Raw genomic sequence first — 15,520 nt, forward strand, 5'->3', positions numbered from 1 at the left:
AAGAAAAGATAAATAAAAATAAAAATAACAAGAAACAAAAGAACTTAGAGAAATATTCAAATCAAGAAAAGCAAAAATGATTGCTCATTTCCTAACTCATTTTTTAAAAAGCAGTAAATGAGTTAGGAAAATGCTAAACTTAAAAGATGGGTATTTATTTTAAAAGAACTTAAAGTTTGATGCATCTTCAGCTCCTCTGGGAGGCTGTTCCACAGATATGGACCATATATACTAAAAGCTGCCTGGTTGTTGGATTAGGGTTTAAATGGCATCAAGATTTAGGTTAAATAATGACTGAATCAAAGCTGTTGCTGGTGCTTTAGGCTGAGTTCACGAGTTGGTGTTACTTTTCTTGAGGGTAATGTAATTTTCCAAGGAAGCTGATTGGTCAGTAGGTGGTGTTTTCATATGGTTGATCTCTTATCTGGAACATAACCTGCTCCAGAGCATGTTAGCCGTTCATTATAAGTTACCATGGCGATCTACCCCGGTATAAGTGATCCACCTCTGTTGTTACCTCGCTAAGCTCAAATCCTGCTTCGTGGAACAGGCCCCTGGGGGCTGAGCAGCTTAATTAATGAACATAAATTGTTTTGAAGTGCCATGTCAGATTAGTTTACTTTAAGACTGCATTTGAAAACAGGCTTTCAATTCCAAGATAGAGGTAAAAGTGTACTGTGTCAATCATCTGTCAAGGAAAAGGTATGAGAATGTAATCTTGCTTGTGCTCCGTGTTGCCTCTGTGCTTTTCTCAAATTTTAAAAAAGCAGTCAGTCACTAAGTGAAACCATCTGGTTGTGTTTGATTACCTGCCACAAAAGAACCCGCAGTGATTTAGTAGAAATGTGCTCAGTTCACATGAACTTTAAGACAGCAGTGGGACTGAAAACAGACATGCGCTATCCGCTAACATGATTCCTGTGCTGCTGCACCGAGATCAACCTATTCAGGATTGATATACTGAGCTGCATCACAACAGAATGACAGTGTGGGATCAGCTTTACTGAAATTCACATGTACTGTGATGTTACCATCTTACTGCCACATCATTCCGACTAGATTTTTTCCATCCCAGTTCATTAACACCAGTATAAGCTATGGAGATAAACGTCTGTGCCTGGATCATAAAGATAGTGTGTAAAGTTCCTTAGCACATGCAGCCCTGTGATTCAGACAGTGTTGTTTAGTTTGGCTGTTCGCTTGTGTGTGCTGCCATCTAATGGCTGCTGGTTTATTCTGTGATAAACCAGCTGCACTAGTATGCTAAATGGCCAAAAGTATTTAGACACCTGAGTATTCCACCCATAACCCCCAGATTTTGAAACCTGGCTGCATCATCAGTAAGCATACAAACACATAAATGTATAGATCATATTTTTGCAACAATATTCTGTACAGAAGAATAAACAAAGAGCCACACACCTTGCTCCTCTTTGACTCTACATAGATATGACTGACTGGGAGTCCTGGGCGTTATTGCTGGTCTCTCCACAGCGCACTGTGGTGCTGTTGGGTCATGGGGACTGTGATTCAGGGACGTTGCAGGATAGTTGGTTTGGCTGAACCTTTGATTCGGTGTGTCAACAGTAATAACAGGCACCTGTTGGCAATCCGAAGGGGCTATTTTAGGCTTTGTCTGTTCCATGAGGGCACACCGCATCTTGCATGGTGATTGTGCCACTGCAGAAATTGAGTTTGGCTGTACGTGAGTCCGTGCTGTTGTCTGATTTGCGACAGGAGAATACTGTTGTGACGTTTTCGTTGGGCATAAATAAATATTGTCATAGTAGAGCCCAGAGTCAGGGAGGGGTCTCCCCTGGACCCTCTGAGGAACAGGTTTGCATTTGGGAGTAAGTGCTACATCTAGTGTTGCTGTCTATGTGTGTTTGCAAGGTTTCTTGAGCATGGGTGCGCAAGGGTAGTTGGGGAAATCTGACTACATGCTATATAGTGTTTTGAATTTATTGTCTTTTTGCTTAGTTTCTGTGAGCCGACGTTGTATGGGGTTCATTATGTTTTTGTTTTGTTTGCAGCTAATGAGCCACTGCCTTGGTGGTCCCTTTTTTTTGTTGCTTTTCTTGCTTTAGTGCCCATCCCATGTTGCTGTTAACTGGTACAGCATACAGTATCAGCTCCTCTTGCACTGTTTTGCTGTGTTCGTGCCACTTTAAGCTAATAGTTGTTGTAAGATGATGTGTGAAGATTAATGTGCCTCTGAATGTCAACCAACCTGTTTCTTTGTGCTTGAAGCTGTTTTAACCCAACCATTTTTCTGATGTAATGGCTAAAACATGATCTTATCTCTCCTGTTGACAGTTTGCTCTATCGTTTACGGTCAGCGTCATTTCAGAACTTGGCACTCCCTTCTCTGCAATCTCAGCATTACTAGTCTTCAGCCATCTCCTGACTTCTACCTGTACACCTGTTTACAACCCACTAATCAGCTCCACACACCAGCCACTCTCCCCTCAGCTGCCTGACAAGTTGCCCCTTCTGCATTCATCTCTTGTATGCCTGATTCTTTAGCTTTGTTAACCACTTGCTAACAACTGTTTTGAATTGTGGACACAGAAATCTTTGTTTTAATTTAATCTGCCTGACTGCAACACTTGGAGTCTTGGAAAGAGGTGCCCACTGAAAATGATCCTTTACAGCGAACTCTCATTTACAGTTATTTTTCTCGCTTGATTCGGTCACTTATTGAAAAGGGCAGAGGAAATGTGATCTTTAACATTTTGTTTCATCATCATCTGACACAAATTCTAATTTAAAGACTGATTTGTCATGGACAGAAGATCAAACAGAGACTCCAGTTTTCTATTATATCGCTTTCTGTTTTAGAGCCATTCAGATCTTTTGCAGACCCAGTTTCCGCTTTCGAATTAGCCCAAGAGGGACTAGCTAGGGGCAATCTCTCCAAGATTTTTCCCCCAAAAACATGGAACAAGCTGAGCTTTTTTCAAAACCTCTCCAAAAATGTGACAACAAGCTGCAGAAGAATTTCCCACGATCAGAGTGTTGATTGATAAGTAGGCTGGCTGTTTGGCGGACCCAGCAGTGGAATCCAGGTTGAAGATGCTTTCTCTGAATCATCCAGACAACCCACATCTGCACCCACTAGCACTGGTACAGCCATGCTAGCAGCAGCAAAGACTGCACAGTCCTACTTGCTAGCTTAAGTCTATCAGCTGATGATAACCCAACCTACCTTTACACTCCCGCTTCCACATTGACCCAACGTAAGCCATCTGTACCCCTGTAGCAGCCCTCTGGATCCTCCTCTGTCAGCCTCATCTCTCTCTATAAGACCTCCGTACGTCACCCCGTACCCTTCCATCAATCCTTAAAACCCATCTATCATCCCTCTATACCAGCATTAGCCCTTTAAAACCTACATCTTCCCTTTCAACCTCTGTATTGGCCTCGATCAGCCCTTTATGTGATGGGCAGATCAAACCCCACCAAAGGTGAAATAGGTATCACATTAGAACACAAGAGAGGGAGACCTTGTGGGAATTCAGTTTCTAGAGTTTATTTTGAAGTGATATGACTGCAGATTTCACAATAAAACAGTTCCTGTCACGTGTCACGGATTTGTCTGCCACTTATGTCACTTTTTTTAACGGTGGTGTGGCGTAACATGTAACCCTGAGCTGTTTGGTTTTTCACATGGCTTCATCCTCAATGAAACTCTGTGAAGAGTAATTGTACTGTCACAGATGAGATGGGGTTTTTTTCATAAGGAAAATGCTCTAATTTTTGTTCTAAGGGCTGCTAGTGTTGCTGGAATATCCATTTTCCTTATATTAACAGGTCTTTACAGGAAAAAAACTATATTTTACTGATTTTGAGAGTGGCACATCAGGATTTGCTTTACATACACACACAGCTTTGGAAAGTTGAATGTCAATTTTTATAAACACAGATAGATAAAAACAGCTTAAGTGTTCTCCTGACATGCTTTTAACCTGAGCAGATTCTTTAGGTTGGTAATTCCTTCCAAAAAGAACCATGTTACTTTTTATTTTTAAATGTTTGAGCGCAATTAAAAAGCAAAATTTTGCAGCAAAATCAGTTAATTACAGTGGAATGGCTCTGATCAGCAGATTTGCTAATGGGGACAAAATAAATCCCCACATTTATTTTCCATCAAGGCCAACTTTATGACCATTTTGAAGTGCTGCTGATCAATAGTTAACTCTTTTGACAGTGCTACACCATCCACTTTAATTTTAACAAACTCCACTGGAGTATAAACTGCTCCACAAAAGAGGGATGGTTTGCAGACAGTTAAAAGAGAGGAGTGTATTTTCAACAAACTGTTAGTGAAGCAGTTAGCTAGCATGGTGATGGTGACAGACTAGCACTAGCATGTTCCTGGCTGTCTAGAGTGTTAGCAATTAGTTTGCCAGTTACACGACTTCGCCATATAGCCCTACAAGCATCTATCATCTATCACCACCAAAGATGAGTCGATGAACTTCACTAAGCTGTTTTCAGGTGCGTTCCAACTTTTATAATGTTGCTTTTTAAAATCCCTTTTATTGTTATGACCTCGTCGGGTTAACAGAGCTGCAGTCAGATGTGAAGGCTGAGCTTAGAAACTCTGTTCTACAGTATTTCATTACATAAGACTGCTTCATTAGTGGTTTTATGTAACAGAGAAATGTTGTAGAAAAGATGTTATGTAGCATACCATCAAATACGCAAAGAGAGATAATGATTCATAAAAAAAAATAAATGTTTGCTATATTTTCTACAATAGAAAACTGAAAGAAAAAAAGGCTGCGAGGCAACACATCTGCTCCTACAGCATGCCACATCGTCCCTTTCCCTGACTCTCTAAAAAAAAAAAAGCAGAAATGTCATTAAAAAAAAAACATAATAAAGAATACATCATGTATTGGTTCTCCTGTCACAGTGCAGAAGTTAAAGGTCAGGGGTGGAGGGTTCCCTTCAGTATCCCTTCATGGCAATGGTTGGTCTTCCTGCTCTGTCATAACGTTTGACCTGATGGATCATCAGGATGGAGATCAGCAGGCCCAGCAGCTAGAAAGACAGGTAGTCAGTTAGAAAGACATACAGGTACAGTAGCCCAGCTGTCACACACTTGGAAATCAAACCAGAAGTGAAAGACATTACTCAAACAAACATCTGTCCAATCCACAATTTGTACAAAAGCTGTAGGCTGACTGGAGGCCAACAGCTGTTGTATTTTTTTCAATGTACTGCCTGCATATTGTTGGTTTAATAGATGAATGTGTTGTTGAGCATTCTGAGTGGAGCTAAATGTCTGCTATGTGGCCGGAGGTCATTTCCTTTACTCCCACTGTATGGCACTGCGCCAGTGTTCTTGCATGTCTTGTCTACATACACAGGTGCATCTCAGAAAACAAGAATATCGTGAAAATGTTCAGTTCAAAAACTGAAACCTGACAGATGTCGAGATGACACTCACTGACCTCCTCTACAAGGAGCATTAGCCACAGAAGGTCATTGCTGAAAGGACTGGCTGCTCACAGAGTGCTGTATCAAAGCATATTCATGGAAAGTTGACCGGAGGGTTAAAGTATGGGAGGAAAAGGTGCACAAGCTAGCACTAGTAACTGTTCCTGTTACTTGATTGGCCAGCCAGCTCACTTGGTATTGTCAAGAACAAAATGAAAGACAGACACAACAATACAGCTGAAGGCCGCTATCAAAGCTACCTGGGCTTTCAAAACACCTCAGTAGTGCCACAGAAATCAAGATTAAAACAAAAAACTTAAATTTGTAACTTTGTATGTAATGAATTTAGAATATATTGAGAAAGTTTAACTTTTTGACTTAAATAAAAATTAACTTTTTCACAATATTCTCAGTTTATTTTTGTTGGGCGAGTCATCGGCCACCATTCCCTGGATTGCAACTGTTGTTTTGGCTCTGCTTTATTCTTGTCTCCAGTTGAGTTCGGCTCCTCCTGACAGGATGGTCTCTTGTTGATAATTTAGCTGAGCTCCGCTGGACCGCTCCCGAGCTGTCGCAGCTGTTAAAGCTTTTAATAATAGACTTGTGTGTGTTACTGCTGCCCGCAATTATCTGTCTCTGTAATTTTGTATTTTATTCAAATTGGTAGCAATATTTACTTTGGGTTTTGTCATTTTCATTGATCGGCTTGGTTTTTTTGTTGTTATTTTGTTATCCCTGTTGGAGAGTTTGTCTGCACCTGTTTAGCACTCATTACAGGTTTTTATTGATGTGGAGTGTCACGAGTGGCCAGATCTTTTGTTGGATTCCTCTGCCTCACAGTAAGCCACAGCCCTTTTCCCCTTCACTGCCTGTGTGCTAATTTTATACAGTTAGTATTTTCTGGCATGTGACATTGTAGAATTCAGTTGAATTTTCCTATGATTAGTTAAATAAAGTTTCATAACATAATAACATAATGGGTTGTTCCTACTGAAATTTCTTCTGTTGACTTCTTCTTAAGCGCTTAGTTACACAGGCTTGCACCTGATCATGATCATGAATTTTTATTCTCTGAAAATTCCTCCTCACACTTTCTAACTCTATCACCAAATACAGGACTGTTTATTTTTCCTCCACTGAAGGTTCATATGTTGCCATAGTGATCGCGGATCTAGAACGATTGCTGGAGCTTTACAATATCTTAATAAACAATGCAGTCATAGAACGTGACAAAACAACAACAAAGGAGAGTAACAGCGGAGCTTACTGCAGTGACAGCAAATGTGAAACAGAAGCCCATGAATAGCTGATAGATGATGTTGAACCACACAAAGATGAAGTCACTGCAAGTCTGCAGAAGAAGAGACGGAGAAAGGGGCGTTATCAGGTAACATCACCTGGTAAATTACATGAGGTGTTTTGTTTGGCTGAGTGATTGGATACCTGTTTATAGATCTGGCTCGGGCCTGTGGTTCCCTGAAAGGAAATAAGAGTACAATATAATGTATAATATGTTCATCATAAGAAGAAAAACAAGTCAACTGCTTATCCTCTTTTAAATACCAGTAAATAAAAAGTTCTGGGAATGGGAATATTGAAAGAGGACATTGATTTTTAAAGAGACAACATACTAAAGGTCTCAGGATGCTTCATGGGAAAGTGCTTGTAGGATTGTTGGGTAGCGTCTCGAATCCCTTTCCTGGCGTCAGCACTGGGAAGAGGTGCTGCGTTCTGACAATCACGCCTATTTAACGCAGCAATTGGCCCGAGGTGAAAAAGAGGTTGAGATTTTAACTTCAACTCTCGCAAGTTCTCTTTTTTCAATCTTTGCACGGTTGCTTCCTTTCGTTTTTGGTGTGAACAACTGTGTTCTACACTATGTAGAGTATGCCTTTTCAGAAAAAACTCTACAGATGTGTGGCCCTTTGGAACAGGCATAAAAACTTTTCGACTTAAGTGGACAACACATTGTACACACTGTTTTTTAGAAGCACCCTGAACTCTTAATACTTCCCGTATTTTACTGTAACTTCAAAACCTGTATGGTACTAATAAAAGTAAATTGTTCTGTCCAGCATGTTCATGTCGCTGGATACTATGAACATTGCCGTTTCTAGGGGCCACAAGCAGAGCTTTAGAAAACTTTAGGCTCATTAACTCTTATTCCTTTTTTATGTCTCTCTGTATTTAAATTTTGAAAGTGATGGCTCTATTTTTCAAAGCAATACTGTGAATTTCAGTTTTCATAAAAGAAATTGCCCCCTCACAGATGTTTACAATGCCTCACATTATACCATGTGGACCCGCCGAGTGTTTTTTATGTATATAATCATACATAGTTGAATACACAAGGTCCACAATTTTTTGTACATCAAGTGACTTTTGCACATGAGCACCAGCTTTCCCAAAAGATCAGACTTTATTTCTGTGTGTAGATAGATTTTACAACACTAACCTGAGGTCTGGATTTACATCCAGTAACTACAGATCCTCCATGTGTTTGATTTCCTCCACTTGACTGGCACTCACAGGATTGAGGGATGGTACTGCCCCAGTCCTGGGCGCTCACCAGTCCACAGCAATGGATCTGAAACACATGAGAGTGTGAGTTTCAAGAGAAACCTACGTTGTTGCTGCAGTAGATGGCAGGACATCAAAAACACAAGGTTTTATTTAGCTCAACTGTAGAGACTATTTGGGAAGAGCTATTTTCAGTTTCATATGTTTTTATGAGTATATTTAAATAACCTTGCTTAAATTCTCTTCTTAAATCATACGGCACTGCATGTCCTCAAGAAGACAATAAGGATTGCTGAACCAAAGTGTGAGCAACACAGCGTTGGTTATTGTGACTGTAATTAATTTATCAATGCAAAACTGTGTAAAAATGTGATTATTTGAAGGTTATCTGTGAAACACTTCCTCAGTCCACTGTTAAGCATCCATCCTAGAAGAGCCTACAAAGTATTGTTCAGTCTAGCTAGATTACACTCATAAGGGTTAATAGTACACATTACAGATTGCTGGATCTCATCAAGCATCTCTCTCAGTTCGTTGTCTGCCATGTAGGGCTGTACCGCCTCAGAGGAGGTGCTGTGAAAGGCGTCCTTCATCTACAAGAAGAGAAAGAACAACGTCCGCATCAAGATTGACGGAGAGGAAATGTAAGGATTGGGATAATAATTGAAAACACTAGAATCAAGATAGAGATAGAAAAAAGAGAACAGCAGAAATAACTCCCCTTGTTCACTTATTCACGGTTCCTTATATCAAAAACTGTTCACTTTTGTAGTGAATTTGGATACATGAAAAGGTAACAATTATATGAGAGGGAGTAAATAATGGTAGCATCAAAATACAGTAACGAGAGAGCTCGTGTACACTGATAGATACAGCAATGGTGGTGTCAAGATGGAGAGAAAAAGAAAAGAGTGTTAATACTAAAAGAGATAGATAGTGTCGTGGTAGATGGAGAAAGAAGAATTAGCATCAAAATAGATGTAAAGATAAACTTTAGATACAGCGAAACAGCCTCAAGTTCAACAGAGGAAAGAATTGGAGAAGCATGAGAGACGGGATTTTAGCAACAAGATAGAAAGTCAAACTATTAGCATCAACATATTGAGATGTTGGCATCATGGTAGACGTGCTGTGTCAGATTTATTTGCTATTATAATTATTTACTATGTAGAGAATGGGAAATTGGGAGGTTTCATTTATGCGCCATAACTAGCAGGTTGTCGGACTGTAATTTTCACATGGATGAAAGTCAAAGCAACACATTTTAGCAATTAATAGTGTACATGCTATAGACAGTAAGACTTTAGAAACACAAGGGAGGGATTTCAGACACAGCTAGAATTACCATCAAGATACAGAGACATCATTAATAAAAAGTAAAATGTAGCATCAAGACAGAGCGCAATAAACGCTTTAAGCTAGAAGGTAGACAGGTTGATTAGCATCAAGATAACAGAGCATGATAGATGATAGATCCAGAAACAGATTGACAAACAGAAAAAGAAAACCGTTAGTGTCAGTAATGGTAACATACAGAATCAAAAACATTTGCAGATATATAGATGGATGACCTTGTTCCTCATGACAACGACAACGATGCCAAAGATCAGCATGATGATCATTCCAACCGCCATGAAGCCTGCAAACTGTACATGAAACAATATCCCAAGATATCATGACACATTTCTTCTGTTGTTGATTAAGGGAGCTTGAATGCACAACAAACATTAACATATTAAACAGATCAAGTTCCTCTTTTTGACATGGGCTACGTACTATTTTGAGGGCGAGGTAATTCTCCGAGCAGCCTGCATAGATTCCCAGGCTGGAGATGCCGAGGACACCGATGGCAAACACCCAAGACCATGCCAGATTCGGGCCCCCAACGGCCGAAAACTGCTCCGCCGTGACAAGACAATGACACAACAAAAACACTGATTAAACACCAGGCTGGCATTATTCTACATTTTTCTTATTGTCAATAAATCCCATGAAAAAACCTGGTCCATGTTGAAAGATACAGTTGGAATACCGTTCAGTGGGCTGTAATTTAAAACACTTGTTGTGTTGGTCAAGTTAATTTCAAAATGTAATACATCAATAAGTAGTTACTGTCATTTGAGAGTAATTAGTTATGTTACAATATTACTGAATATGAATTGCAATGCTTTACACTACTTTTGATGTTACTTTTAGTTCCTTTCACTGCTATTTAATAGGCGCATTATTCCGATAAGATGCGCTCGTGGGTTCTAGTGATGTGCAGAGTGATGTCTGCGGATCAGGTGACATGTTAAAGCTAGCTAACGTTCATTGCTTGGTTGCTGTTAGCTAGATAACTTAGCTATGTTCCACACAGAAATATATCTCCCCTGATGTGTTTAATCCAAGGACTCTCGGTCCTTTTATCACATCATCTACACATGCAAGCGAGAAAAAGTTACGATGTCACATATGCAACTTTTGGGTTTCTAATTATGTATTTTTACAGTTGTCAATCCTTCAACAGTTTTACATCAAACTGCAACAAAAATTAGTTGTCTCTCGCCATTAACTACTGTACATGTTTTTTCCAAAGTAAGGTCCCATGGTGCTATGTAAAAGACCAAATGGGTATCAAGTTTCAGCCCATTAGCAAGTTTAAATGCTCCATCCTTGAAAATGGACGATGGAATGCATGAAATCTAAACACGATGATGGAGTTTTGGAAAATGTTCAAGTAAATTTGATTAGTTAAAAGCAATGATCTGAAATGCTTTATTACACGAAGAGAGGTGCTTTTGTTGCCCTCAGTATTTCTGATCTGATAACATTTTCAGAGCCACCCTGTTTTTCTGTTTCACAGAAGGTCGACTGTGAGAATGGAAAAACTTCCCCCGAGCTGCATCTGTTCTGCATTAAGAGAAAGACTCTGCGTCTTCCTGGCAGCTGCCCGCCTCCTTAAACACTCCCAGTCCTTCACCTCAGCTTCACATAAACTTTTCCTAAGAAGTATTATGTATTTTCAGATGTGCTGTATAGAGGATTATACATGTGATGTCATGATTAACAAAAAAAAAAAAACAGCCTTGATTTTCACAAAGGCAAACCAGCTGCTTTTTTTTTTAATTCAAGCCTCAAATTCTCTGTGAATGCTAACTTTCTGCCTTAACCAAGTCTGAACATAGTATTTATACTGCTGTGGTTATACAAGGTTATTTAAACTGTGCCATAATATATGAATCACCAATGATCAAAAGTTTTTAGAGTAATGAACACAAACAGTTCCTTAAACCGCTCTGCATTTCCCCAAACTGACACTTCTAAAATTCTTAATTGTTCACATGTGAATCTGACTGGTTCACCCTGTGAGTCACATTACAGTAAATCTGCTGCTCGTTCTGCAAACAGACATCCTGTAATGGTTAGTTGTAAATGCATGTCTGGCAGCGACCATTGACACAACAAAGATGATGAATAAAGAGGGAATTCATCTGGCAGAGCACATTAATGATTTGGTCCCCTGGCAGACAAACAACTCCACTTCCGGTTTAGCTTCTGTCGACACTATTTATAGTTCTTTCCAACGCATAAAAATTGACATAGTTTGATCTTATCCCGGGAAAATGTTTGATAGTGAGAGGAGTTTCGGCGAAGAAATACTCCAGCACAACGTGTTAATTAGTGAGCTTTAGAGGTGCAGGTAGACAGACATAGCCTGTTCAGCTGTTTCCCCTTTCCCCCAGTTTTTATGCTAAGCTAACTGGCTGCTACATATTTAACGCAAATAAGCATAAAGGATAACTTGTTTGTTTTTTTATCAGTTATAACATTCTACATTCAGATTATATAAAACACTTTGTTTAGAGGTAACACTGGAAGTGAACACATTTGAAATGTCAGTGTAATTATAAATACCATGGTACATAAAACTGCGGAGGTTTGGTGGGATCACGGTTTGAGTAATAATTTTGCCAATTTACCATTTACCAAAAAACATTGGCTAATCTAAGTGCTGTTTACAATCTGTCTGATTGTGTGACTGCTGCTACAGCTATGCAATTAAGTCTTACTATAACTCATATAAAACATGGCCACACTTGAAACTATTTAAATAGAAGTTGTGAAAAACTGGAATAAACCTTTCAACTCCGGCTTCTTTTAATCACGACTGTGATCGTGGTTAAATGGTTAGCTCATTTGGCAAACATTATTTGGCCTTAAATCATCATGCATTTTGTTTAGAGTGCATGTCTGTTCAGAGATGATGATGATAATACATTGAGGTTACTTTTATTTAATTGGAAAACCTAACATAGTCAAGATTTTATGTGTTCTGCATTTTGATGTAATAATGTAGAACATGAAGTGGATTTACTACTACGGTTGTTGTTGTTGTTGTTGTTGTTGTTTACCTGACTGCTGTAGGCGGTGGTCTTCACCGCCCCATAGATCAGCCCACATCCGATGATCTGTTGACACATCCCGTCGGTTAGTTTAAAGTGACAAAAACAGAAAGAAGGACAACATATTACCATAAACACTAGATATATTACTACATGGAATAAAAAATTAACCCTGCAGGCAAAGCTTTAAAAAAACATATAATTGTATTTCCAAACAAACAAAGTTTCTAACATTACCATGTAAATCAAATTTAATTTGTGGGAAATGTGTATACAATTATGTTTTGAAGGTTTTTAGAATATTTCCATTTTTTGCCATTAAAACATTCACAACTTGAATATTTCACTCAGTGTAAATATTTTAAAATAGCTGTAACAGGCAGATACACAATATACATGATAATAGCTTGAATAAAACTTAAAGGGGAAGGGTCTCCTAGGAGGGTTGTAGAGCCATTGTGAGAAGGATGCTAATGAGTCGGTATTTTAATTTATTTCCACAGTGGGACACAGCGGAAAAAGTTTGAGAACCACTGATTTAAACGGTACTTTAGAGGAAATTCAAGAGGAAAGACAAGACTTATTGATTTATACAATTTCTAACCAATTAAAATGTTACAAAATGTTATACAATTATACATATGTTGATCTTATCGTGGCTTTAAAGATCAGTGAAATGGCAGTTCAAGTCTTTAGCTTCATTAATGTGAGCAAAATTAAAACACGTGGGCAGAGTAAAGTTACAAGAGGGATTTAGATGGGATTGCAATAGGGAGCTGTTGGTCTATTCACCTCCAGGAGGAGGCAGTTAGGAGTTTTAAGTGAATTTATTACACTACAGAAACATTTTTTAGTAAATGTTAAAGTTTTTGGCAGCAGAAATCCAACCACACTTACTAATGCTCTGCTAACTAGACTGGAACTGGAAAATAGTCTCAACTCTTAGAAATTTGAGTGCATAAAACCACCATAAGCCATGAAACTGTAACTTCTATTTATTTATCCAGGCTCTACATTTGTACAAGTGCATGCTGGGGTTCTTCCTTCTCTCCTGGTAGAATTTCTGTCCTTTCTGCACCGAGACACTAGAGGGAGACGGAGCACCATAGACGTTCTTCCATCGTACCAACTGAAGGCAGCTGCAAACACTCACATTCCCTATAAACATCTCAACCTGGAAGCATTTTTAGACTCCAGTTTTCACATGCCCATATTTTATGCAGTACATTCAAGTATCTAATCTAAATGAATCCAACCAAAATATGTAAGATGTCCTAATACATATTATCTAATTAAAGAATTGTATCAAACACAATATTTCTGTTTTAATTCATATAAACCAAAAAAATACACCAGATAAATAAGCTGGAAACTCAAACCCTTCTCACACCCTTGTGTGGGTGGAGAAAGGGGGGTACGAGGGGCACTAAAAGGAAAAACACATGTGAAACATGCTTAATTCAAGTCATTTAGTTTTTATTCATTTAGTCTTATTCTCTTGCACAAAATGTGTAATTTGTTTCATCTTTATTGCCTTTTCTGCATTTTCTTCCCCCTGCAACATAAAGTACATCTCAAATGTCCCTCAAACTGTAAACAGCCTCCTCAGACTCCACCCTCTTTAAATAGCTTCTCTCTTTTTGTTTTTTTCATCAGCGCTTGGCACTGAGAACACGTCTCGTCTGTGTAGCAGAAAGGAATGAGGCTTTAGATGGAAAAGGGGGTTGGTGGGCTGTCTGAAATGTGAACCATGAATTTCCCACTCACACTTTTTTTTTCTCTCACTGTTACTGGAAGTGAATGTTTTCTGAACAATACAACAATTTATACCTGCACGACTGAAACTTGACAACTTAATACCTATTTGATGTTTTATCACATTACGTTAAATTTTCATCAAACACCATGACATGTTTTTAGTGATATATGTACTTATTTTAAGATTTTAGACTTCATTGATTTATTGTCAAAGTTTTAAAAGTATGTAGTTTTTCTCTTTCATCTAAGCAAATCTGTATCTTTTGTGTAAAATCTGCAAATCAAACATTTACAAAAAGTTTTTTTTCCCACCCAGACCATATCCACCTCTTTGTTTCTGAACTATAAAATTTGCTCTTTACTATTTTTTTGGTAGATTCCAAGTTTTCACCTTTTTTATCTATTACTCCAAACCGAAATAATGAAAAATAACCAAACAATATAGACAAAAATTAACTTCAAAACTAAACTAAACTGTCAGTTCTTTTAAATTAAGACTGAAGACTTTTCTTTTTACCATTGGTTTTAATTAAATATTTACACTGTGAGAAATGAGAAGGTAATTGATTGAAAAGATAATGAGAGTGAGCCTTGCCTTGCCTAAACTGTACTAAAAATTTACATAAATAAATAAAATCAGAATTAATAAGAAAAGTGTTTCTACTTACTGCAAACAGCACATTGAAGAAGATAAAGAGGCATTTGATGCACCCGTTAATTTTTCCCATCTTTAGTTTTTAGTGATTGGCTCTCAGAGATGAAGAAGTGAAGCAGTAACGGTGTGTGTGATTATTTGTGGCCGTGTGTGCTGTAATAAACTGCCTACAGAGTGAATGTGAGTGAGCCTGAATGCAGAGCTACGTCACACAGAACTGATCTGCAGCCAAACACTGGAATCTACACACAGGAGTCAACTGTGATGCAACTGTGAGAAAAAAAACTTTCACAAGCAGTGCTTCATAGAATTAAGTAAACAGAAGTTGTTAAAGTATCTAAATTAATGATATTAAACTTTTTTTAATTGAAAATCATTCATAAAAGTTTGAAGTCAAGGGCAACTGGACTTGGTTGAAGATACTGGAGATACTGGGGGAAATGCCTGGTAGAGAAACTCAGTTATTTAACCTCTGTGGAGCCGTTTGACAAGATCTTCGATACCTGAATATGGATAACTATGACCCTGTTGAAAATGATTTTTAGGGTTTTAGTTCAGCACTTGACTTTGACCTATCATCACCTATCTTATTAACTTGTTTACTTTGGAATCTTTACAAAAGACACCTGTCTTAGAGAAGAGTTAATTTACGGTGTTCACATAATGGAACAACAAGATAGGACTTGAGGCATGGAAGAGAGAAGTTTGACAATGTAAAACTTGCTCTATAAAAACATTTTGATTGTGGCGTTTG

At 38.4% G+C, this 15,520-nt stretch overlaps 1 protein-coding gene across 1 annotated transcript; it reads right to left on the minus strand.

Annotated features, from left to right (window-relative positions):
* Positions 1–3,510: 3,510 nt before the first annotated feature.
* On the minus strand, positions 3,511–14,937 carry LOC119894959 (CD63 antigen-like). The gene is made up of 9 exons (XM_038707679.1): positions 14,780–14,937; positions 12,363–12,419; positions 9,745–9,864; positions 9,540–9,614; positions 8,466–8,561; positions 7,904–8,035; positions 6,892–6,924; positions 6,716–6,799; positions 3,511–5,049 (listed from the first exon to the last, which is right to left on the minus strand). The coding sequence occupies exons 1-9, from the start codon at positions 14,837–14,839 to the stop codon at positions 4,957–4,959; spliced, it is 750 nt and encodes a 249-aa protein (XP_038563607.1). The 5' UTR covers positions 14,840–14,937; the 3' UTR covers positions 3,511–4,956.
* Positions 14,938–15,520: the final 583 nt, after the last annotated feature.

Source organism: Micropterus salmoides, unplaced genomic scaffold (assembly GCF_014851395.1).
Source record: "Micropterus salmoides isolate LMB-PRFRI ecotype aquatic unplaced genomic scaffold, ASM1485139v1 Ms_hic_scaffold_9, whole genome shotgun sequence".
Lineage (NCBI taxonomy): Eukaryota > Metazoa > Chordata > Actinopteri > Centrarchiformes > Centrarchidae > Micropterus > Micropterus salmoides.